General features: G+C 37.8%; 1 protein-coding gene across 1 annotated transcript; it reads right to left on the bottom strand.

Annotated features, from left to right (window-relative positions):
* Nucleotides 1–1,242: 1,242 nt before the first annotated feature.
* On the bottom strand, nt 1,243–26,370 carry rimkla (ribosomal modification protein rimK-like family member A). The gene is made up of 6 exons (XM_079637478.1): nt 26,002–26,370; nt 25,692–25,907; nt 12,586–12,816; nt 10,536–10,622; nt 3,388–3,591; nt 1,243–2,159 (listed from the first exon to the last, which is right to left on the bottom strand). The coding sequence occupies exons 2-6, from the start codon at nt 25,852–25,854 to the stop codon at nt 1,645–1,647; spliced, it is 1,200 nt and encodes a 399-aa protein (XP_079493604.1). The 5' UTR covers nt 25,855–25,907; nt 26,002–26,370; the 3' UTR covers nt 1,243–1,644.
* Between the last annotated feature and the right edge of the window lie 165 nt (nt 26,371–26,535).

The raw sequence follows: 26,535 nt of genomic DNA on the forward strand, positions 1-26,535 counted from the left end.
TTTCAACTAAAGTCTGAACTCACATTTAATTGATCTAAACGTCTAACATTGCTAACCATTCTGAGCTGGTTTGGATTGTGAGTTTGGTCCATTTGAAGTTTGTTATATGCAATTTAAGACTCAATGTAAATTTGAATATGCAAATATGCAGAGTAAGGTTTTTTAGACATTTTCAAATTGAAAAGGGACATTAAAAGAGTCACTTATTGTTAAATAGAAGAATTAGACTTGAGGAATGTGCAGTGTTCAAATCAATACAATTCCTGGTTGTCTTTCAGGTTATTGGCTTTTAGACCACTGGGCTGAATTAAGAAGTTGTAGCACCCATTTGAGTTGACACTTCAGTTTTATTGTTGCAGTATTTTTGTACAAACAAATCGTTGAAGACAAATAGCTTATTCATCGTCAGCGCTTAGTGTTGGCAAAACGTTCAGCCCTTGTGGTAAAAACATTAGTATTTAAAAGTCTACTCTATGTCTATGCAACTCACTGTTCAGACTATAATAAGTGGGAGATTTGCTTTTGGAGAGGCAGACATGCAGATTGACGTGTGGGCATTAGCAGGTTTGAATTAGACATTGGATAAACAAGCTTTTTTTTTTTTTTTTAAGAATATTGTTCCCGTTCACAATATCTTCCATACGATTGATCTGTAAACAGAGTACATTAACCAATCCAAAATGGTGGACACTGGAGGTTTCTAAAATGGCCGCCTCAATTACAGAATTACCAAGTAGAAGATACCCATTAACCAATTAAGTTCCTATAGGCAAAATCATCACTTGCACATTAAGGATGGTAATTTTAAACGGGTCCCACATCAGTCATTCAATTTTTCCAGACACCAGCAAAGCAAATGAAACCTTTACGCTCGTCTGATCAGCAGTAATTCATTTACTACAGGCAGCCATTGCAACAGACTAAAATAACTCGTACTCATTCATGCTTTTAAAAGAGTCGGGATGGATGAGAATATTCACAGCTTTCCAGTTTTTGTTCTTGGTGTCCCTCTATGTGTCTGTCTGGATGGGTTTTTTGAGGGCAGGGAGGTATGTGCCTTTGTATCCTGGTGGGCAGTTGAAATTTGGGTCCATTCATTTCCTCTTTCTCTCTTTCTTGCCCCATGCATGCAATGCATTTTGCCTTCAGCCAGGCTTTACCACAAGGTTTGTAACAGACAAAATTCATTCATTCTCTCTCTATAATACAGAAGACTTTAATATGTCCTTAAGTGTATGTCAGTGTGTGTGTGTGTGTGCGCGCGTGTACCCTAACCCACAATATGAACATCAGAATCCAGTTTGTTGGTCGCTGAAAGGTTACATTTGGGAATCATGTCCTGATAAAACCACTCTACAGTGCATGCACCTTCAAATTACAGTGGCAAACGCATATTCAGCTGGTGCACTACAGCCAGACTGGAGTGTACACTATCTGGTGCACTTCCAAACTGCACTGTACACTTGTTTAATTCTATAGTCAGTCAATGGAGAAGAAACATCAGGGGAGCAGCCTCAGATGGGGGTTTACAGGGAGGGTTAGTATGATTACACGTGTGCATCTGTATGCGTTTAATGTCCACTTCAGTATGTGTTGCTCTTTGATGTCTGTGTATCTGTGTGTGTTTGTGGCTTTAATTCCAGCTCACTCAGTCAACAGTTTAATCTCACTCGCGAGGAGGGAGTTGATATTGTAAGCGGGATCTGCAGTGACAGGGTTGGGGCCCGTTTCGTTTAGATCCCCTTCACTCTCGCTGGAGGTGGAGCTTGTGCTCATGGTCGACACGCCGTCAGGGATGGTACAGCTAGTGCCGGGTGGGCAGATCTCGTTGGGAATACACACCTCTGTGGGGATTATCACCTCAGGCTCGCTGCTAGTTTCACTGGTGCTGGAGACCACAGACAGCAGCGACATCTTCCTGCTGAGGCGGTTTGGCAGGAGTGAGAGGGCGTAGTCGGCCACGATACCCGCCACGTCCATCCCGCACGCCTGGTCGAATGCGATGAAGCCTACGTTGGCATTAGCCTCGCACACCACAAAAGAACCATTGTTTAGCTGGAGCAGGTCGATCCCGCAGACGTCCATCCCCAAAATATTGCACACCTGCACGGCCAGCTGCTTCCCCTGCTCACTAAGGGGGCACATCATTCCCACCCCACCTAGAAAAAGGAGTGAAATCATGAGAAGAGGGGCTAATGGGAAATTATGGTCAGTGTTGCGATTAACTAAAACAATTAAAAGCAGGAACTGAAATAAAGCTGAAATGGAAGAAAAAAAAAATTATAGGAAAATTTGAAATGTTGCCTTGAACTGAAAATTAAAGTCAATAGTATTTATTAGGGCTGTCACGATTACTTGATTAAATGAGGATTTTTTTTTTAAATCCCTGATTGCAATTTACCCGTGTTGAGTAACCGGCAAAATACCAGAAGTGGCGCATTCCAAGGACGAGAATCCATGAACCGCATTATTAGATCATTTTGTAAGGCACCACAATGCATTAAAACCATACTATAGCATAGTACTATTGTGAAATCACAAAGGCTGCGATTCCACATGAACTGTTATCATTTACATGCGTGGAGCATGCCTCAAACTCCATCTCTGAATGTTGTGTGTTTGGGTTGATTATAATGTACATGTGGGCCATTTCAACAGCTTTGTAATGTAAACAATGTATAAACCTACACTAACACAGGAGAATACATCAATAGGTTTCTAAATATGCAAACTGATTTCAACTAATAGTGATTTCAAAATGAAAACTAAACCCTTGCTCCGAGTTCGCATGTTTTGATGTCCACATATTCTTGTTCAAGAAATTAGTGGCTGTAGCATTTTTATCATAAAGAAGTAGCCAAATATTAAAGATTAAGTTAACATTTGAATTAAATGTTGTTTGGCCCATATTAAACAAGGATTTTAACAAGAATCACCAGGCCATTGGTTCCCTCTGCAGGGATTTGTTAATACATAAATGTACATAAATTGATTGTTAAAATACATAAAATAAACAATGTTGTTCGATAAAACCATAAGATTACTTGCTTTTGATACATTATTTGAAGCAAAAATGAATGCCTCATTGTTATTATACGTGTATTTTAAGTCATTATAAAGGCTATTGTTTGCTTAGTTCTAATTCAACAACAAAAATATCTGATTACTCGATTAATCAGTCAAAATAAATCGACGATTACATGATTACCAAAATAATCTTTAGGGACAGCCCTTTCATTTTTCTTATATAAATCTTACATTTCTATGGAAATAAAATGAATAATAAATAGTTGATACAGAAAAATAAAAACACCCACAGACCCCAAAAAAATATCAGCAGGTATTTAAAAAAAAATTTTTGGGGCAGGCGAGTGCACAATTGCATACCTAGTGAACAGTTGCTCTGCATGCGTCCGTCGGTAGAGCAGCGCAACATGGACCCAATCACTCGCCCTCCGACCAGAACTACCCGCACATCCCTCCCATGGCTCTCCTTCACATACTCCTGAAACAGATATGGGGCGTCATGGCGAATCAGATGACATAGGTCTGAGAGGTGGTGCTTATCCCGGGCCAGGAACACAGCTTTACCTGCACAGATCAAAATATGACATCATTAAAGACCAACTATGATCAAGTGCAAATTTAACAGTAGTGATGTTTTGACTGTAAAAGTACTCCTACCTAACTGGAACTACCTAAACAAAATGTGTCTACTTTTTAACAGGTTGTGTAAAATGTAAAAAGTTTCAAAGGGTTAATAAAAGCTAAAGCAATAATTGATTCCTCTGCATAAGGAGCAAATAGAAATATAGCTGCAAGCAGCGATTACGGGCCCAAGCCGGTGGCACCGCCACCCCGGTGCCTTTAGTTGCACTAAAGGCACCAGGGTGGCGGTGCCACCGCCTTGGGCCCTCCATCGCTGCTTGCAGCTATATTTTTATATATATATATATATATATATATAAAAAACCGCCACCCCGGTGCCTTTAGGGTTCCTGTGCACAACGGGCAATAACGTAACTCCGCTTTGATTGTCCAGAAGAAGTCTGCTTTAGAGCTTGCATCAGTGTGGGTTCTGCAAAAGTGCGCATCGAGGGCACATATCAACCACAAAGTATGCGGGAGCACCCTTCTGAAACCTAAAATGAAAAATTAGACACCCTACAGTCTCATGGACTTAACGGACACATGAAATCAGCAGCCATTGTAAGTACACAACACCAAAAATTCATATGAAGTGTGGTATATATATATATATTACATTTTTTAAGGGACAAGACAAAGAATTTGACTTGCCTGACCTGATTAGAACAGTGAAAAAAAAAAAAAAAAAAAATAATCACTAAAACGAGAATTGTTCTGATTTTATTATGATACTCAAAATATTCCACAACAAATCCTTTAAATGTATTGATATTCAGAACAGAACAAGAATTAAAAAAAATAACAATAAAATATAATTTATTTATTTCGATTTTGTATTTTTATTTAATGACTATTATTTATTTAGAGCAGGTACAGCTAGTGTGCGATGCTTTTGCTATTTCAGAGGAAAAAAACAAATTTTATTTAAAAAATGCTTTTCAATTAAATCAAATGTTCAAGCTTTGTTTTCGTTTAATTATTTTGTTTGTTTTAAACTTTGTTCAATTTATATTGTTAATCATTTGACACTAACCAAATGCATAAAGTATCATTTTAACTTTTAAAAAACTATTAACATTTGTTCATAGTACATTGTCTGTCTTTTGTTAATAGGACAAAACATTGTTATTATATTTTATAATATTTCATATATATATATATATTAAATAAACATTTGTAATGAAATCGTTCAAAAAAAAATATATCAGCATTGTTTTAAACTTTGAAACACAGAAGTAGCGCAATGTCTGGCCACGCCCACTTCTGGCATCAGACTTTTAGGCTGGCGCTGTCGTGATCACACTGCTATGACGTATGGTTCTGGGGTTCTGCAGTTGGTTACTATTGGGGCTCCCGCGCCACCTCCTTTTCACAACCTGAGGGAACCGTCTCCGGAATATTAACCTCACTCCCAGAAGTCCAATTCCCATCATTCATGCCTCTTACCTGGGACTGATTGCACGCGCACACACACACACACACACACACACACACACACACGCGCGCGCGCACGCGCGCACACGTACACTGTTTAAAAACAAGAAATATTTATCCAACCTCGTTTAAAACAGTCTGTCGGTGCCATCTTTTGGACATTCATCATATTGCATTGGTTTTAATTTCTAGTCCTCAAACAGAGCAGTAGCCTAATCCGTTTATTTTTAAGTTATTGATTGAAAAAGAAACATCAAATGCATTTTTAGTCATAGTATTATTTTATACAGAAATACATTATTTGTAATTCAGATGAGAATAATTTTAAGGAAAACAAATATATTGATCTGAAATATAGCACGTGTTTTTGCAAAATAAATTCAAGCAATAGCCTATACCCGCCCCCGAAATGGCGCTAATTTTAAAATTAAACTAAAAAAGCTCACGGCTGCACAGGCATTCATAACGGTGCGCGTCCAACGCGAGGAGTGAGCAGAACAGAGCGAACGTTTTTTTAGTTAATTTCTACTTTCATAGGAATTCATTCGAGCGCACTGCGAGCGCCACCATAATCATACTTACTTTCACTTTTATATTAGCGATTTAAAACCCCTCGCTGGTGTCACACGTTGGTTAACCGGTGGGAAAAATATACAGATATTCAAATATACAGATATATTAAATATATCATCGCGCTCCACCGTCGATTTGATGTGTGTGTGTGTGTGTGTGTGTGTGTGTTAAAATAATTTAGTTCAGTTAGAGAACGGGCACTAACCTACAATTAAAACCTGAACGTGTCCGCTTAATAAATCGTGAGCTGAATGAGAGTCGCAGCAAAGATCAGCACAAGGAGTCCAATTTCATTAATCATGAGTGGACAGCTGACTGAAAAGATGATGACGGAATATTGAACACGCAATTCAAGCAATCCCACCCCCGAAATGGCGCTATGTTTAAAATGAAACTAAATGCTCACGGCTACACGGGTAACGCGTTCACGGCGAGGAACGAGCAGAACCATTTTTTTACAGTCTATGAGCAGAACATAGTGAATGTGTTTTAGTTCATTCCTACTGGACGTCCAGTAGGCTACTACTTTGGCTTTTAAGTTAGCGATTTAAAAGCCCCCGCTTTAATCACACATCGATTAACCCGTAGGAAAATATTCTCACAGTCACTAATATATTTATATATAAATACAATATACAATGGGCCTACCTGATTTCGAACACAAGAGGGCAGTATTGCCCTATGTATGACTTATTTTTTTACTAAATAGCGCATTCTGGCTGTTTTTTAACTTATACATAATTCTTAAATTGAAAAAAAGAACAAAATGGGTTTAGTTCTGATATTTGTATACTTTTATATAGAAATAAATGGTGTATAATAAAATTTTTAGAAGATATGAGGCTTTTAGTGATTCCTTTCTGGACATTACTTTAATCCCTCGCCACAGCAAAACCGTTTGAGATATTTAATATCCGTTCATAATTTAGCATCTTTAATGTATTTTCATCATGTTGAAAAAGTTTGGTGTGAATAAAATCAACCACCGCTAAAAACTCGGAGTCTAAAATATATCAATATATCACATTCAAACCAAAATATCTGACTTCCTGTTGGTCGGAGCTAATGACTGTAAATTAGAAAGTTGTCCGGCTCGAAGAGAAGAATATACGTACCGAGTTTGGTTACTGTAGATAAAACTAATACCCCATTTTTGACTAAAGGTGGCGCTACTGAGCCCCTCCACCACGTCCGTTTCTGAAACTTCGCACAAGTGTACTAAGCAATAAAAGTGATATGCATGTTGAGTTTCATGCAATTTGAAGCATGTTAAGAGCCTCAAATGCATCCAAAAAGAATATAAAAGTTTAAAGCGTTGCCATGGCGACAGTATTAAAGATATCAATAATCCTTTCACAGGTCTACATCTGTCGTGTGTTTACATTATACAGATGAAGTTTGAAGCAAATCGGGTAAAAATAAGAGGGTGATTTCAAAGCATTTTGAAAGTGACACACTTCCTGCTGCCAGTTGGTGGCGCTATAACTTTGACTCACAATACTCACATCCATGTGATCGGCCTCTTACAGCGAACACACTGCTGAAGTTTCATCAAGATCAGTTAATGTATGAGGATGTTATAACACACTTCCTGTTTCCAATATTCGCCATAAATTCGTTTCCTCGCCACGGCCAAACCGTTCGAGATATCAAAAATCCCCTCGCAATTTATCATCCTCCATGTCTTGACTTCATGCACACCGAGTTTCGTGGTCATCCGATGAATTCTCTAGGACAAGTGTTTCAAATGCCAGAACATGCGTTTCCATACAGCCCATAATAACCGACTTCCTGTTGGACTGGCGTAAAACTTAGAGCACGAAAGTTGTTCGGCCCGATGAGATCTATACGTGTACCGAGTTTCATATTATTACATGCAAGCGTGTTTGAGATATGGACATGTTTTTGAATCCCATTCCAGGGGGCGCTGTCGAGCCCCCCTGCCACGCCCGGGTCCCAGCTTCAGTCGGGCCCTAATGGCCGCGGGTTCTGACATTTGTGCAAAGTTTCAAGAGTTTTTGAGCACGTTAAGGCCCCCAAAAGTGACCAAAAGGTAGTAATATAATAATAATAAAGAAGAAGAATAAATAATAATCCCATGGAAAACAATAGGGCCTTCGCCTTTTCAAGGCTTGGGCCCTAACAAGTAACAATCCAGGGTTAAATGTGTGAACCTTCACATGTGATGACGATCTTGTGGAACGGTGTCAAATGCATCCCTTTAACTACACATTAACAAATAATTTGACACTCTTGATACACAGCCAGGTGTAGCAGCATGAATTTGGCCACATGCAAAACGGGGTTTTTTTTATTAAGAGGAAGAGAAAATTAGTTGTAATCGAAATGATTCAACCCCCAATGCAAATTAGGTTTATTGGCAAAATTTACAGACTTTCAGCTGTTTGCAATGAACAAAACAAACAAAAGTCAAGTGGTTTCCCCAAATTAAACTGAAAATAAAACTTAATGACTTCTGTAGTCTCATAATTATTCAACCTCTTCATGGCAAGCATTTTTAGTAGCCTACTTAAAACACCCTTTTGCAGTTATGACCTGCTAAAAACGAGATGTATAACCAGACACTAGGGCTGGGGTAAACTATTATTAATAAAGCGATTAGTTGGGCGATTATTTTATCGATTAGTCGACTAATTGGACGATTAATATAACTATTTTTCTGTTGCTCGATTAATAAAAACCCTGGCCTGGACATTGCTTGGCTCCGTTAATTGACATTGGCGAACTAGCGTACTGAATCATGATACTATAAGCTGGCTAACGTTAGTCTAACGTTATGTATTTGACTCGTAAACGACCACAGCATGAGTTAACGCTAACTAACGTGAAGTCGTGACTCGTGAGTTAGCTAACGTTAGGCCGATAACGTCAAAAGCTACTGCAATCTGCTTGCTACCGTTAGATAGATCTAGCAGCTGTGCAGATTTATGTACACAAATCTATTGTACAGTAAACTAATATCATTATTTCTGTTAATTTTTTCACAGTTCGAACTTTTATTTTGACGGGTTGCCGTGAAGACCTTTGAGTTTCTGTGCGTGTATGATATGACGATAGTTTTTCTCAAAACGGTAAAATGCTCATGAAGTGACTCTCAGAGTGGCTCTGGAGATTAATTTCATCATGTCATCATATCGTGAGGCAGCAGAGACTGAAAACAGCGCGAGCGTTCTTCAGTGTGTGTGTGTGTGCGGTAAGTGAAACCGCACGTCTGCGCCATCCATTCACACAGAGACAAGCAGAACATGCAGGGTTAATATTTAAATAGTCTTTTTGCAGTTTAATACACACAGACACTATATCCTGGTATAGGGTATAGTGCTCATAGTAAAAAAGTTAGTCTGGAGCCCCGCGCTTAGATAAACACGGAAGCGACAGAAAGCAGTCTATTAATGGGTACCGAATATACCCGGCACTACAGAAATGCTGGTACCGTCACATTTTCAATACCGACCGGTACTTTGACAACACTATTGGGAATTCTGTGAAGAGGTTACTGTTTCGTCCTCCATTAAGTATAACATATATGAGTGTAATGAGCTCTAAGTTCACTGCAACTTATCCAACATCCTAAAGATAAATTATTATAATTAGAAGATATTTCTGGAGTAAATATTGCATAGCCTATTAATTTTCCAAGCAAAATGTATATATTAGTCAGAATTATTGCGCTCTTATTTGGCGTGCAGCAGCGCTCGTTCAATGTGAAGTTGAATGGAAATATTTGAATTAAAAAAAAAATATATATATATATTTGTTCATTGCAAACAGCTGAAAGTCTGTAAATTTTGCCAATAAACCAGATTTGTAATGGGGGTTGAATAATCAATTTTGATAGGTAAAAGTCATCTATCAGATACACAGATATGCAAGACTCTAATTGCTGGGAGAGACCTCAAGAGCATCCAGGGGTTAAGTGTCTCGCTCAAGGGCACAAAGGTGAAACAGCAGGATTTGATAACTCCCCCAGATGTTCAACCATCAGGCTGCAGCCAACCCACCCAATTCCTCCTGGATCAGAGGAAATCTTTCAAAACATGTCACAGCCCAACAAAAGGTCAACATTGTGAGCAATTTTATTTTCATCTTTAGTTCAATCGACCCGGTACCTTTCTAACAAAGATTTGACTGAAATGTGTGTGTCCTCTTTATGTAACTAGTGTTCGCACACCTTTAACCAATACATTTAAATTACTTATTCAGTAGTGATCATAAACTGGGTACGAAAAAAAAAAGTGACTAATAGGCCATAAATATTTTAAAAATGAGATTTGAAATGGAACATTTAAAAAAAACTCAACGTTCTGAAACTGCATTCAGAGACTGGTTGGGTTTTTCTGGGAGCAGTAAAAAAAAAGAAAAAAGTATTTATATATTAAATCATTGATAAGTGAATAAAATTTTCATAATTGTCTTCAGGTGTGGCCACTGGTCTTAGCTTTAATGAGGCAAGATCTCATCTAACCGTGGGACTCTTGAGTTAATCCAGAGCAGTTTGTGTAATTCTGTATTGTTGCTGATCATAGGCAACTACCATTAAAACAAAAGCAGTGGTAAAAAAAACATTATGCTTTCAGCACACACACCTCAAATTTACTTGGGAGAAAAAAAAGCAGTACAGGACAAAGACGCCTTATGTGCACTGGGAGAAAGAAAGACAACCTTTGTTTTTAAGGTAGGATATGATGTTTCTAAGCTCCTTGATTTCAGAGATCCAGCAGTGTAACTTTGAGGCGTTTGTGTTCTCAGGGCTCCTGAAGGTTTGTCAGCACCTAGATTTGAAGTCTAATGTGGCCTGTTTTTTTCAGTCCCCAAAGGAGCCATTATGTACACAGACTGTTCTAGAATCAGTTATATACCTCTGTGTCCACGAGCGTTCTTCACCACCACAGGGTAACCCAGCGGCTCAGCTTCATCAATCATCTTGCGGAAGTTGTCGTGTCCTCCTGGAGACACATGCATGCATACACACAGCTTAGTGAATATGTAATGAATGTAATTAAAAGTGAGATTTAATTTGAGTGCCAGATTCCTGAGCAAGACGCAAACAGCTCTAATGAAACAAGCAACACTGCGACATTCAATATCCACATGAGAAGAACTGCAACACTGACAGATTTTTTTCTTTTGCCACACACGTTTCCCATTTCCTGGATGGCACTCAGTCCAACTACGTGGCCAGTTTTTGAAGGTTCATGGCTCAAAGATGTTTTAGGAAAATATGTTCTTCAGAATATACATGACTGCCACATGTCAGACCCAGAGGTTGTGCTATTAATAATTTTATCACTTTGGAAAATATTTACCTCGTGGTCTTTTTGTATACTTTAAATTTGTTTTAATTTCCCCTTTAAGAATTAGATATGCTGTTCTATTTGTGTACATTTTATATCATCTCAATTTATCCAATATGAACAATTTCAATAATTAAAAATTATTATTTTTTACTTGTATTTATATTAAGCTTGACAGCGTTTGAAATGTGCCAATGTAAATGACAGGATTTTTAATTAAAATGCAACCTCTGGTCTGATAGAATGCGTCAAGATGAAAGAGCATATGGACAGAGAGTAGAAGAAAGAGAAACCTAAGAAGTGGGTAGAAATATAATTTAAGCTCAAACCCAAACCAGTATAACCAACTTTTAAATGTGTCAACACCCTGTACATTCTCAAATATATTCATGCTTTTGTAGAGAACATTCTTTATGGATGTAGAATCAGTCTGGCTGGTATAATTATAACAGATGATCTCGTTCAGCGTTCAGTAAGAGGGGGCGAAAGAGAGAAAATGCAGGGTATGTCAGAACGGCTCTGCCAGGAACACGTCACTACAGCAGCTGTAACCGCTGTTATACACCCCACTCCCCTTTTCACTATCTCTCTGGTTTTTCCATTCTGGTTTTCTTTAGTGTAATGATGAGGGCGTCCCGTTTCATTCTACAAACCAGAGTGTCGCATAAACCAGAGTGTCGCATAAACCAGAGTGTCGCATAAACCAGAGTGTCGCATAAACCAGAGTGTCGCATAAACAGTAGTTGTCTGTCTGAATAAATGATAAATACAGGAGTGCACATACATTACCATTTAAAATGTTGGGGGTGGTACGATTTTGTAATGTTTTTGAAAGTATCTTATGTTCACCAAGGCTGCATTTATTAGATACAGTACAGTACAAATACAGTAAAGACAAAAATATAACAATTAAATTGACTGTTTTACGTTTTAATACATAAAAAAAAAAAAAAAAAAAATATTCACGTGAGCAGAATTTTCAGGTGCCATTACTTAAGTCTTCAGTTTCACAATCTTCAGACATCATTCTAATATGCTGGTTGGGCGGTCAAGCTTAATATGTTTGTGAAAACGGTGATATATACCGGTATATATATATATATATTTATTTTTTTATTCTTTGAATAGAAAGTTTAAACTTGAAAAGAATTAATGCCGGTCCTATTTTTAATGTAAAAAAAAAAAAAAAAAAAAAAAAAAAAATCAGTCATCAGTGTCATATGATCCTTCGAAATTGTTCCAATATGCCGATTTGATACTCCGTTATTATCAATGTTGGAAGCAGTTGTGCTGCTTAATATTTTTTTGAAACCTGTGATACTTTTTTCAGGATTCATTGATGAATAAAAATGAAAGCACAGCATTTATTCAAAATAGAAATCTTTTCTAACGATGTCTTTACTATAAATTTTATCCTTTTAAAACATCCTTTCTGAAAAAAAGTATTATTTTTTTTAAAAAAAGAAAGAAATTATTGACCCCAAACTTTTGAATGGTGGTGTAGGTTACATAAGGTGGCGTGTATAAGATGCAAGGAAGAAAAATGTATTCCTTCATTTTACTACAAAGTGATTATTGGGGAATGATGCATTAACAGACAAAGATGATCTCTCACCGTAGGAGTACGTGTCTGGCAGAGGCACTCCATGTCCAGCGAGCTCCTGGAAGGTCCAGAACTTATTGACACAGTTGAGGATGGCCTGAGGGCGGTTGACCAGACGACAGCCCAGCTTCTCCAGGTGACGCAGTACGGTGATGTCGCTGTCCGACTGGACCCATGGGGTCGGAACACGCACCACAGCAACTTGCGGGTATGAGGTAACGATTTCCTGCCCAACCCGCAGACCTGAAAGAAAGAAAGAAAAGATAAATCACATGCTGCAGTACAGGCAGTGCAGTCTGTGTTTTGGCCGCCGCAGTATTGTGTGGAGGGATTACACTCGTATCTGAACCACCAATGAGAGCCAGACTTTCATTTGGATGTGTTGCCCCTTTTTCTCGCTCGCTCACATTACAAACATTCAATATGAAAGATGAGCTGGCCTTGGTTCACAAAACACACGACAGCATCTCTAATACTAAATTGCGGATCTCCTTCTGAGAGCAGTTACACAATGCTGCAGAAGGTCGTATGCTCTGCCTCGCTATTGCGGTGTTCACGCTGACCCACTAACCCAGTTTGCACTGCTTTGTTTTTAATTAAGGTGCCAGTTTGGGTTTATGCTCACTTAACACCAGCCTTCACTTAGTAAAATCTAAAATCAGTTTTAAAGTCAGCACTCATTGGATTCTACTTAAATCTTGCATTTTGACTCCGATTACAAATACTAGAGCAGTTGAAAGCAATCAAACTTTACTAAAAATGGCAAATATGTAATTTTGTTGTTTGGATGAAACACAAAATACAGCATGACAAGAAAGGATTTCAGAGATTACATAAAGCCACGCATGTGATTGAGTAATTCAAGAGACAACAGGAAATGTAAAACGGAGGATATAAAAGGAGCCATGAGGGAACAAGAGACAAAACATGAATGCGTCACAGTATTTCTAATCTCTCCTGCTTCTCCGCCATCTTAGGATGGAGCAACACACACACAAACCACGACTCAGCATCTTCACTTGCAACTGCTACATCAGCACTCTCTTTTCCTCTCATGGATCAAAGCAGATGGAACTTGAATGCAGTTAAACGGGCATGACAGGACTATATGGGGTTTGGGCATATATGAAATTAAAGAGAAATACATTACATTATGTATTGTATGTGGACTACAGACAATCATCTGCTTAGATTTTTTTCTACCACCTTGACCAACCATTGAGGACAATAGCTGTGTTCCAAAACCTAGTGAATTCCCTAAATAGGCAGCATCCTAATTGTCACACTGTCTATGTAGAGTAGCCTCATAAGTACATAGACAGCATCTTAACGTTCTACACAAACAGTGCATGCACACACATTGGAAACTCGCAATGTGTAGCAACCGATTTGAATAGAATGACTATAGAATGTTGCTAACCTAATCATAACGCTAAAAAAAAATACAAATACAGAGCACAAAAATATTGGGTGCAAGAATACATTTAAAATTACAACCAATTATAATATTAATTACAACCAAGTAATTACTCTTCCGTTCAAAAGTTTGGGGTCTGCAAGATAAATCTCAAATGCTCATGTAACGGCCTAATGCTGCATTTATTTTATATTAAAAATGATACTTTTTTCAGGATTCTTTCAAAACAAAAGCATTTTTTAAATAAAGATCTTATGCAACAATGTAAAAGTCACTTTATTTATTTTTTTGTATCTAGTTAAGTCTATATTCGTAGTTGACATTTCTCTCTCTGTCCACCATCTTGGATGGTGTCAGTGGTCCACTAGGTTTTAAAACATCACAATTCTTACTCAGTATTTCACAACACTGATAAACATTGTGGTAGAACATTTATTTGTTATTTGGTTTTGAATAAACTAATCTGACTAATTCCCAATAAAACAGAACAGTATAGGCTAGACCAACTGTAACCAACCAGGTACCGTACATAAACAGATCTGACACTCATACCAGTCTGACAAATTTCCGGAGGAAATGGTAGTCATACATTCACTGCAGCACAGAGAATCACCCCTTAAAGGTACAGTTCACCCAAAAATGAAAATACTTTTATCATTTACTCATCCTCAAGTTGTTCCAACTTTTGTTTTCATACTTTGAAAATCAATGGAGTACATCTACATCAACTCTTTGGTTACCAACATTTTTCAAAATATCTTTTGTGTTCAACAGAAGAAAGTAGCAGCACTTCCCCTAACTTCCCCCTTCTGTCAGTCCTGCGGCAGCCGTCTCATTGTGGGTTAAGAAACATGACTGACTCTCACACTAACACACTGAATCCAGAGCGAGTGAGGATTTCAGGGTAACCTACTGTGTTAAGCACAGTATAGACAGGGTTAACCTACTTCTGAGGTATGCTGTGAGGGTGAGGTGAGCTGGAATGAGATAAAGGTAGATAGCAGGCATGAAAACAGGTCAGGGGTAAAAAAGGTGAGAAGGATGCGGCATATATACCATCCCCCGAACCCCCCCCCCCCCCCCAAAAAAAAAACAAAAACAAAACAACAACAACAAAAAAACAACTTGTAATCTGCATTGGCATTGTAGTAGGCTACCAGTGTTTCTCACAGGATTTTTGGATCACTGTGATGAGTGGTCCTCTGCCACTCTAGGGGGGTTCGGGGGCATGCTCCCCCGTAAGAAAATTTTGTGCTTTTTAATGTGAAATTCATCAATCTGGTGCAAATTAAACAAAGAAAATTTCAAAACTCTTTTAGTTACAGTGTCTGTCTACATTACTACTACAATAATAGTTATAATATTAATCCCATGATAGTAATAGCCATATAGCCTATTGTAAAACAAATGCACTGAAAAATAAAGGAAACTTTCATAATTAGTTTTGTACTAATTTCTATACTTGAAAGAGTATATTTCTATACTTCACATTAAAGATGTGATTGGGCTAGCCCAGTGTCAATCAAGAAAAGAACCAATGGGCCGCTGATCTACGTATTTCATCGGGTCTCAGAGAAAAAAAACTATTTACTACTACTATTTATCCCAAAAATGCCCCAAACCAGTCGTCTGTATGATAATCTGAAACAAGCACTGGTGAGCCGTTGTCCTGCTTCACTTCACAGATGCTGAGTGAAAGGAGAATTATAGAATGAAAGGATATTCATTTATATGACACTTTATTAATCAGGAGAACAGCTTGTTCAGCGCGTCATACGTCGTCCTTTCAGTTTCGGTTTTCAATCGATCAAGTTTTTTCACGTTCTCTCGATAAACCACCCCTTTCAATCCGATCGAAATAATTTGTAATAGAGCTGACACTTTGAGTTTTTAACGGGTTATGTTAAAGCCCTACTTGTTATGTTTTTATAAAATATCTATAGTGAATGCATTATCATATCACCGTATTATTTACCGCCATGCAACTGCGAGCCACAAATTAAAGCTTGGCGAGCCGCATGAGGAGAACGCATGAGGAGCCGCAATGAATACTTGTTCCTGCTCGCTCAGCGCTCACGGCGCCCGCGCCCACTCGCGATATTATCTCGCCCACTTCTATGTCAAAATAAAAAATAATGACATTGGCAACATCGCTGTCTGTATCTGACAGGACAGTTAACATTGTAAGCTAACTTACCTCAGGCTTGCTTTCCGACGTGCGGTTCTTTGTTCGGCAGTGTGTCCAGTTCTCAGACTCGCGGTGTAAAAGACTTTGAAAACATTTCTGCCCTAACGTTACTCTGACTCGTATTGGCTGTCATGTTTCGGCATTCGGACTGATGATTGTTTTTTAAAGCTTATAGTTTTGTAAAGTTTATGGTAACTTTATAGGGGATAAATGCTGGCCTCGACCTCGAACACCCCCCCCCCCTCTCTAAAATATTTTCTCATCGGATCTGCACAAATCACGTAGGTGACCCTTTTAGGTTTTAAAACGGCGAATTTCGCCGAAAGGTGAGGAGTTTTCATGCCTGAGATAGACAAAACATAATGCCTGGATAATACCACGCAATTATTCAATATAAACTATCACTCAAAAGGTTGGGGTTGTAAAGTTGTTTTTTTGTCTCTTATGCCCATTAAGGCTGTATTTATTTCCTCAAAAATATAGCCTAGTTAACCCTCCGGTTGTGTTCAAAACCCTACATTACTTGTACGGCTGAACGATTTTGGAAAATAATCTAATTGTGATTATTTTTTACCAATATTGCGATTGTGATTTAATACGCGATTATTTTTAAGCTCTTTATCTTTTATATTATTCAACAAACACAAGCAATACATCATTGTAAAATATGGATGGCAATCTTTAGGCACCTCATGAGCCGATCAACTTTTTTTACTTACGTAATTTTTTAAGTTTTATTAATAAGTTGAATTAATATGTAATTAGAAGTAGGCTACTTTTAAAAATAATTACACATTAAAAAACTAAATTAATACAATTACATGTTAAGAATTTTAAATAGGCTATATAAACGAATAGCTTCAAAACATAAAAGCTATCAATAAAGAGGGGAAAAAACATTACAAGCAATGACCAAAGAGTGCTTTCAGTATTTAAGAGTAGCCTGAATGTTTTCCATTCAAGAGCTGTGATTAAGAGATTTTTCTTTCTCAGTTTAGATACGATAAGCTGCTTCACACTAATGCAAAGATCTCTTTTGAAATATAAGATGTGGTTTGTCCTGTCTGTTTAATAACTTAAGACATAACTGACTGTTTACATCAATTTCGCGTCATAAACGCATTTTGAGATGCAAGTACATTTAACCACGTAGACAGAGTCGCTCACAGCCGCATGTGAGAGCGCTCTTCACAAAGCGGGCGTGAGTATTTGAAATTGAAAGCAGCTTCTGTCGATGGTTTTCATATTTTTATTTTTAATAAGCCAACTGTATTCCTAAAGACATATGAGGCCTTAGAACATTTGTAAGGAAAATACCGGCGGGCGAGACCGCACACTACTAGAGTAACATCAAGAAAAGCGCGCGTATTTCACAGCGAATTTCTAGTGCCATATGATCTAGTCAGTGCAATGAAGCCCGCGAATGTCCAATTCGCTTCAACTTTTCCGAACTGTATGAAAGACATTTTCGGAAGGTTCGATTGTGTGTGTGTGTGTGGTTCGATTGTGTGTGTGGTTCGATTGTGTGTGTGCGTGTGTGTGTGTGTGTGACAGAGGAATTAGAAGCAAGCAGAATACGGTTGTTTAAAAAGCACACGCAGCGGCATCACGCATCTGTTTAAAACTAAGCTCAGACTCGATACTGAAATTATCTGAATCCATACAGAATCGTTGAAGAGAATCTATAACACAATCACATAAATTAAACAAACTGTTCTTTCCTGTAGCCTATGCCAGGCCTATATGCGTAGCGTGCCAAGTTGATGCTTCATCTGCAGTGCAGACTGCTTTACTATCGCGTGTCACGTGACCAGAGTGTAATCGCCGCTTTTGCGATTACAAAATCGCGTTTCATCGCAAATGCAATTAATCGTTCAGCCCTAATTACTTGTGATGTTCCCGGTCAAACATGACCGGCTAATAAAAATAGCTTATAAATCTCTCATTATACTATATTATCACCCAATATTGGAATCAATCTTTTTTTCAACTTGTTTTCTTTCAATTAGGACTAGTTTTGTATTTCTATTTGCATTTGATTAATCGTAGGCAATAGGCATAATTTATCTGAGAGTAGGCATCTCATTTTTGGGGGTAAAAAAAAAAAATCATTTTTGAATAATTTGGGGAAATTTTATAAAATTTGAAAGAAAATTGCACTGTTTATCACACCAGTCTACTTTAATGTTTCACCAGGAAGTTTGTTTTGAAATGTTTATATTTTGGAGGAAAAAAAAAGAGAAAAAAAATGGCCTACAAAAGAATAGCTTATCACTTTGTTATGCTATATTATAACCCAATATTGGATTCAATCTTTTTGTCAACTTGATCTCTTTCAATTAGGACTGGTTTTATATTTCTATTATATATATATATATATATATATATATATATATATTAGGGGTGGAGCCGAACCCGAATACGGTATTCGGAAAGGCACAAATAACGTGTTTTTTACAAATACTTATTTCGAACAAATACTTTAAAAAATATTTGTATTCGGGAACAAGAAAAACTTTATTTCAAAAAGCTGCGTTTCCTCATGAGACCGCAGTGCACGACGCCCGGATGAGTGAGTGAGTGACGTTCACAGGCTGCTCCACACAGCAACAGAGAGCGCTCGGCTGATCGAAAAAACACTTAACTCCATCACTATTTTTGTTGAATAGATGTTTGTACCTTAACTGGGTTCCTGAGGCAGTTTATAAATTTCGAGAAGCGATCGGGAGATTATTCCATTACGCGGCATTATTGACGTCTGCAGTCGGGTGCTCTCATGCTCGCTCTGTTTACGTAACGTCAGCTGTTTAGCGCGGTAATTTAGACAATAGGCTGTTGACAGAGTAACGTTAACGTTTGGTTAAAACGTTTAAAAATGCTTGTGTAGTTTTGTCGAATTGTACGCACGTGTGGGAGTTACATGGTACGTAAGTTACTCTGTCTTTTGCAGACAGCAAGATGTAGGCTGTAGGCTTCATAATGTTCACAATGGTATTTTATTAGTTGTTGGTTTAACCATGATGAGGTAATGGCTGTTATGTTTTTTTATTTTTAATGACATTCCTTGTTTCATTGCTGGATTTATGGAAAAACATCAACCAATATTGCATATCCATAATTATTATAATGGATATAATTAAAGAATACTTACACAACGTAAATTAGAAGTGTAACGCAATTTTTTTTTTTATGATTACGATTTTTACGCCTATTTTGAATTTTACTCGAATACAAATACAAATACAAATACTTTTCCCCCCTCAACAAATACAAATACAGATACAAATAGCGGCTGCTTTGCACACCCCTAATATATATATATATATATATATATATATAATAGAAATTATATATTTCTAATCTATTTCTATTTTTATGTTCCATTTCTATAATTTCTAAAAGAACATTGTGAAATATTACTAAAAATAATTTATTTGCAAATATTTTAAAAAGTAATTTATTCCTGTGTTGGCAAAGCTGAATTTTTAGCATCATTACACATGATTTAATTTGACAACTCAAGAATTTGATTCTTATTATCATAAATGTTGAAAACAGTTGTGCTGCTTAATATTTTTTCAGGATACTTAAAATAGAAAGTTCAAAAGAGCTAAATTTATTTGAAATAGTAAAGACATTTGTTACAAAAGATCTGTCACTTTTGATCAAATTGATGCATCATCGCTGAAAAAAAAGTATTAACTTAAAAAAAAAAAATCAACAGTAATGAAAGTGAAAATTTAAATATCCATTTGTTTTACTTATTTAAAAATGCTTTTTTGTGTGTAATGAATTCTTGCCATTCAGCTGCCAATGAGAGTAGTACGTAAAACCACATTACCCTATTTAAATCAATCCTGCAGAATTTCAACCACAAAAAAAAGCCATGTTGGCCTACCATAAACGAGCTGGACCGCCATAAACAACTTGCATACACTACAGCCTAAATCGTGCATGTTAAGGGCTAGAATTGGCATTTATTCCTGTATATTCCAGATTGATGCTTTATTACACTAACATACTTTAGCCACTGAATTTACAGTAGTATCAAACACTGAGGTTCTTAATTCAAGTGTACCACCTTCTGCATCCAGGGTTCCTACATGTTCCATTTCAAAATTCCATTCTTTTCCAGACTAGGCTTAGTTATATAAAAAATAATTATTTTACGCTTTATATTTGGTAAATAGTACAGTCATCTGTAAATATTTTTATTTTCCTTTTTTTTATTTTTTTATTGATTCTTGAAGTGACAGAGCAGCCCCCAAAAATAAAGAGATAAAATAGAATTTTGCATGCACAAAAAAAACTTTTTCGTGCCCTCGAGAAACTATTCACATGCGCACAGGAATATTTTTGCATGCTTGCGCTACAATTTCTAGTTTTGTATATACTATAACTAGGGGTGGGTGATCTTCCCAAAATTTCATATCACGATCTTATAACAAACAAATCACGATCCACGATCTGAATCGCGATCTTCAGTTTTGAGATGTACTATCGAGTAGGGCTGGGTAAAAAATGTATTTCTCGATTTTAATCGATTCATTTTTACGAACCAATATCGATTCTTAAATCCCAAGAATCGATTATTCATCCTGTTTTCAGTTGATGAATGGAACATTGTAGTGCGCATCCTATCCAATAAATCACAATAATCTTTGTGCTTTGTTACTATTGATATGAAACAAAGTCTCAGAATTCAAATCACCTCCATTTTCTTACAAAATTCAAAAACATAAATACCGTTTTGGCGCTGTGGCGTCAGATCGCTCTGGCGCAGCTCAAGAGAAGCAGAAGCACGGAGCACTCCGCACATTATCTTCTCTTCCGCCTTAATAATACCAGTTACAGCGAGAAATAAACATGAATGATCATCTGAAGGCGTGTTAAAAGATAGAGTACAACTTATCGAATTCCGTATCATGTCACATGGAATCGCTCAATCAGTGTTTCAACCGTAGAAAGACGTCAGTAAAACAGCTAGTAGGCTAAACAATGTCATGTAACGTCACATTTAGGCCTACCTCACAAAAACAATACCCAGTGACTATAAACTCTTTAGTCAGCTAGAAAAAGAAGTCTATAGAGGAGCATTGCATTAAATATATGCACCATATTACATATTCATTATAATTTTTTATGTTCTTCAATATTTAATGCATGTTTGAATATACATCTGGCAAGTGTTTATGACAGCCACCATTTAAATGTTTATATTTTATATAACTATTATAAAAAATAAATCAAAGTAATTTAAGTGTTTGTATACAAATCAGTTAATATTTACCTTCAATATTATAGTAGGCTAATGAAGCCTAGTAGGCTACAACTGACTCCCATAGTTTACACCATTAGAGAGATGCGTTTTCCTTGAGAACATTTGCCATATATAGGCTACCTGATGTCCTGATATCCAAAATAATCAATATTGAATCGAACTGGAATTGCAAGCTTGTGAATCGAAATAGAATCATGAAATGTGTGTGTCAATACCCAGCCCTACTATCGAGAATATCCAGATTGGAACAAACCTATGGACTGATCTATTTTCTCAATTTAAAACAGTATTGCTTTAGTTTAATGACTATTTTAACAACTGATTGTTTACCGTTTTTGAAGGCTGATACCGATATCTTAAAAGAGCAGACTGGCTGAAATAATATGAAAACGATTTTAAAAAGAAATCTCGAAATTAAATCGACTTTAGATTGTAACTTCTTGATTCTGTAATCATATTACTGTATTTATCACAAATAAAGAAATTGTTTGGAAAAAAATAAATAGGAAGTAAACTTGGTAATCGGGTAAATGTGTGCGCACTGGGAATAATATATATTTTTAAAAGACTAGATAACAGTAATTTTACATTGAGTACAGTGAAAATTATATGAATATGAAAGTGGGCAACTGAAAATAGCGCAGCATAGCTTGACGATTGTGCGTCTCCAGTGAAGCTGATCTGAGTCACGGACAGCAACACGTTGACGACTAAACCTGCAAGGTTTGTGAAATTAAATGTTTATTAGATCTTGAAAGATTTGTTTAAATTATATAAGTGTTTGCCTTTATGTTACTAATAATATAAAAGTAAACGCTATGATACTCTTTCGTATACAGTTTACATTTTGTTTAACAGTTATATCCAATAACGTATTTCAACAAAACTGTTAAACAGAGACCACAGCTAACTAATGAAGACGGAGAACGTGCCCGCTGTGCTCAGGCGCTGACGTTCGCAGAGCCGTCAAAATAAAAGTCCCGCTATTACGAGGACATTAAAAAGATCACAATCTCTACGATTCACTTGAAAAATAGATTGTGGACATCTTCAAGATCGATCACGATATAAAATCGCCACATCACCCACCCCTAACTAAAACCTGTTTACTTTGTGCGTGAATTAACAGAAAACTAATTATACAATTTGCCTTTCCTTAGGGTAGTAGGCTACCTCTAATATCAAAGCCTAATGTCCAATTTAAGACATCCTCTGTGGCGGAGAAACCATGACATTAATGGGCTGATGGCACAATACGTGCATTGTCCTATTTGCCAAGTGCAAGGGTCTATGAAAAACACTGATACTGTAAAAATGGCCTGTTCGAAATTTGGCTTTCGTTATGGCAGTACATCATATTTAAAGGCCTAAGGTCTGCTTTAACGCATACTCTGTGGTGGCCAAGAAACCACACCGTGAAATGGGCTGATGGCGCAATAGGTGGCTTAGTGTGCAAAACTGTGCATTGTCCTATATGCCAAGTTTAATGGTTTCTCGTGCGCACACGAAAGTCTGTATATTTTTTTATTTTGCAAAGGTCCTTCTTTTTTAGAGACCCTGTAATACAGTGCAAAAAATATCATGAGAAGATATCCAAAACGCTTATAACATACTTTTCATAATGAAAAAGTGGACCTTGAATTCATTCAGTCGTGTTTGACAATCACTAAAGAATCACTAAATAGCTGCCATGAAAACACACTTCTTGAATGATAAATATTTTCATTAAATTCTGAATTTTTATTGGGGAAAACTAAAGGAACATAGGAACCCTGTGCGTTTACAAATGTGCAACTTGCTTTTTCCCAGTTGAGATAATCAAGGGGAACTACCTCAATTTCAGTGCATAACAGTCAGAGATACTACTGCTATTTAAACACTACACTTCTCAACCCTCTTCTATGTCTATAACATCTTCCATATGACTTTATTGTTAGAAAGAAACATCTTCGGAAGTAGTTTATTAAATCGTTCCGGTCTGAAGTTTCACTTACCACTAACTATTGTCTTATACGGTCACGTGTATGCATTATCTGCATATTTTTTCAGCAGGCTAGCACTTTGTGCATGTGTGAGACAATAAACTGGTGTTAGATTTCACATGTATTAGAGGAATGGACACTTTGACATCAAAAAGTAATGCACACAAATATCGCTCGCACCATCACATGAAGTGAAAAATCACGTTGCCAAAAGTCCTGAGCCCTGATTGCCTATTGATTGTTTGATTGGCGCATGTGGCGTAACACGCACAGCAGGTGATAAGATAACATACACACTCTTGCGGCACACCTGTCAACAGCTTCACAAATAAAGTCAGGAAATTATTATTTAGGAATTATGGATGTCCTCAAACAATGTTCTTTAAATTGCAATGCTTTTACTGACACAAGTGATCATGATTATGTGCTGACCTACTCTGTTCCATGCGTCTCACGTTGATGATGTAACTCAGCAGAATGACAGGATCTCTAGAGATTTAAATCCCAGAGATGACCAACTGTCAACCAACTCTTTATTGGACCAAGACAGAATCCAGGACAGCACATTACACAGACACAGACAAACATTACATGCCAACAACCTGCTCCAGTTGTGTTGCTGTCACATTCTCCATACAGCTGTCTACCTTTGCATTAAAGTAGCTCAATATGGTCTTAGTTCTTCTCTCCTTCTTATCTTGTCTATTCAGGTCTTCTGGAAATCCATTATGTCACAAAGTCACACCACTTAACTTAAAGCAGCTGATTCAAGGCAGAGCTGCATTGGTGCATAGCCACTCCCTTTACCTCAGGTCCATGCAAAATGCTTTATGTCCAGTACCCATCTGCACCACTTAAAATAAATGCTGTCATGTCGAAACAAAACAGCCCCACCTTCCACAATGGCAACACTGGTGTCAATAACTCAGATCATTATCTTACAAAACACATTGCAACTTGATGTCAGCTTATTATTAAAGGGATAGTTGAGCTGAAAATGAAAATCACCATTTACTCACCCTCATGTTGTTCCAAACCAGTATGTTTTACTTCCAAGAAGACGTTAGGCAGAATGACAGGCTAGGTCACCATTCACTTGCATTGCATGGAAAAAAAGATGCAATTCAAGTGAATGGTGACTCAGGCTGCCAACCTCTCACATTCTGCCAAACATATCTTGTTTACCACTGAAGAAAATCAGCACGATGATGGTTTGGAAAATATGAGGGTGATTAAATATTAAGAAATGTATTATGATTTTTTTGTTTTGTGAACTATCCTTTTAATTTAACAGCATAACCAACACACGTTGTGTGCATTATATAAGGGGTTCTGTTCTGTCAGATCAATTCAAGTTAAGTGACCTGAAGTCATATTTGGTAGTAACCAATGCTGACGATGTTTAGATGTTTAAGCATAAGTGACTATTAAAACTAGACTGGTGAAACAAGATAATCTATGACTAAGAGGAGGTAACGTTAGGTGTGTGTATCTTTAAGCATCCCGGATACCACAAGTCAGACAATGTCTGTATGTATTCTTAATATTGCTTTACTACCAGGCCGTGATGCTATTACAACAGTAATCGTCTAAACGACCGCACAAACATCTTCGGACTAAAGTCGCATTTCAGTCGAGGTTGGTTTGCACGTGACGAATCGGTTATTTCAATTAAAGCCCTTTGTATGTGAAACCTCGCGCAAATGCGTCATAGTATATCAGTTTAATTAATTCCGATCAAAGCTTGTCGATTGAATATAAAAAAAAGGTTAAAAAACCTGAAACCATCGCTTGTATAGCACCTGGTTATAACGGGTCTTTGTGAACGTCGCGCCATCTGCGCTCGAGGCTTTATGTGATGATAATGAACGCGCTCGCACCGCACACTCGTGACTGTTCGCGCGCACATGGTGCAACAATAAACGGTTCTATGATATCTAACGTTAAGAATGTGAATATATTTAAACATACGATATGAGATTAAAACGATTTCTCGACTATTTAATCGGCGTTCCATCCATCGGGTAGGCTGTGGTGGCTGACTGAAAGTGGGTTAGGCGGTCACCCACCAGCACATCTAACGTTACACAAAACATATTCACACGGTGATGCACATCCGCTCAAAGCAAGCGTGCTAACCATCCACACTGATCAGTTTAGCCAGCTCAACAGTTTAAACAACAATCATTTCAGCACTCGTACCGGTGGAATGTATGCGTGTATGAATGTGTACGTGCGCGTGGTTTTTACCGAGCTGTCCGTCCGTGATGGTCAGGACGATTTCATCCATTAGAAGATAGCGGAATTCAACATCGTCCTCGACGCAGCGCTCCTTCAGAGCTCGCAGGATCTGGACCTGCGGGTATTCCTGGCTGATCCGCCGGTCTGTGATAAACCACACCCGGGAACACATGTTTTGGAGCTCGGAGTGCGGAACTTCGGGTAGCTTGTAACGGGGACACGAAGCTGAACCCACACAAAGAGCCGCAACACGGTTTTTTTAAAAAACAAAACCCAATTAATCCGCTATAGCCAGATCCAAAATCAAGCAAGAACGCACCTAAAATTTATTTTTAACGAACACGCGGTGAGAGGCGGCAATTTTGCCACCCAAATAATCGAAAAATTATAACGCGCTCCCCCCCCACTGAGGGCAACAGTAATTGCCCCCAACACGGGCTAAAACAAAAGCCTCGCTACAGAACTCGGTTCCCTTTTGCTCTCTTCGATTCAAAGACTTCAAAGATATACCGAAAAAAATCGCGACAAAATGGAGAGAGGGCGGATGAGAGGCTGGATGTTGTGACGAGTGATGCCCCTGCTGATCTCCGGTGCTCGCGCCGCTCTCAGCTCTACGCCTCGTCTTTTCCAGCACGCGCTTCGCGTTTACAACTCTTTCCCTCGCGCTCATGCACAGCCCGCACCAACCAATGAGCAAGAAGGGCTCGCACTCACATTAACCAATCGTAGTCCACAGTCCTCACAGTGAACCAATCGGAGGAGAGAACAAGAAGAGGCTCGGAACGGCCGCAGGAACCAATAGGAGATGCGGGGTGAACAAGGCAGAGGAGGGGATGGAGTGACGTATGCGCAG

Source organism: Phoxinus phoxinus (assembly GCF_949152265.1).
Source record: "Phoxinus phoxinus genome assembly, chromosome: 15".
Taxonomy (NCBI): Eukaryota; Metazoa; Chordata; class Actinopteri; order Cypriniformes; family Leuciscidae; genus Phoxinus; species Phoxinus phoxinus.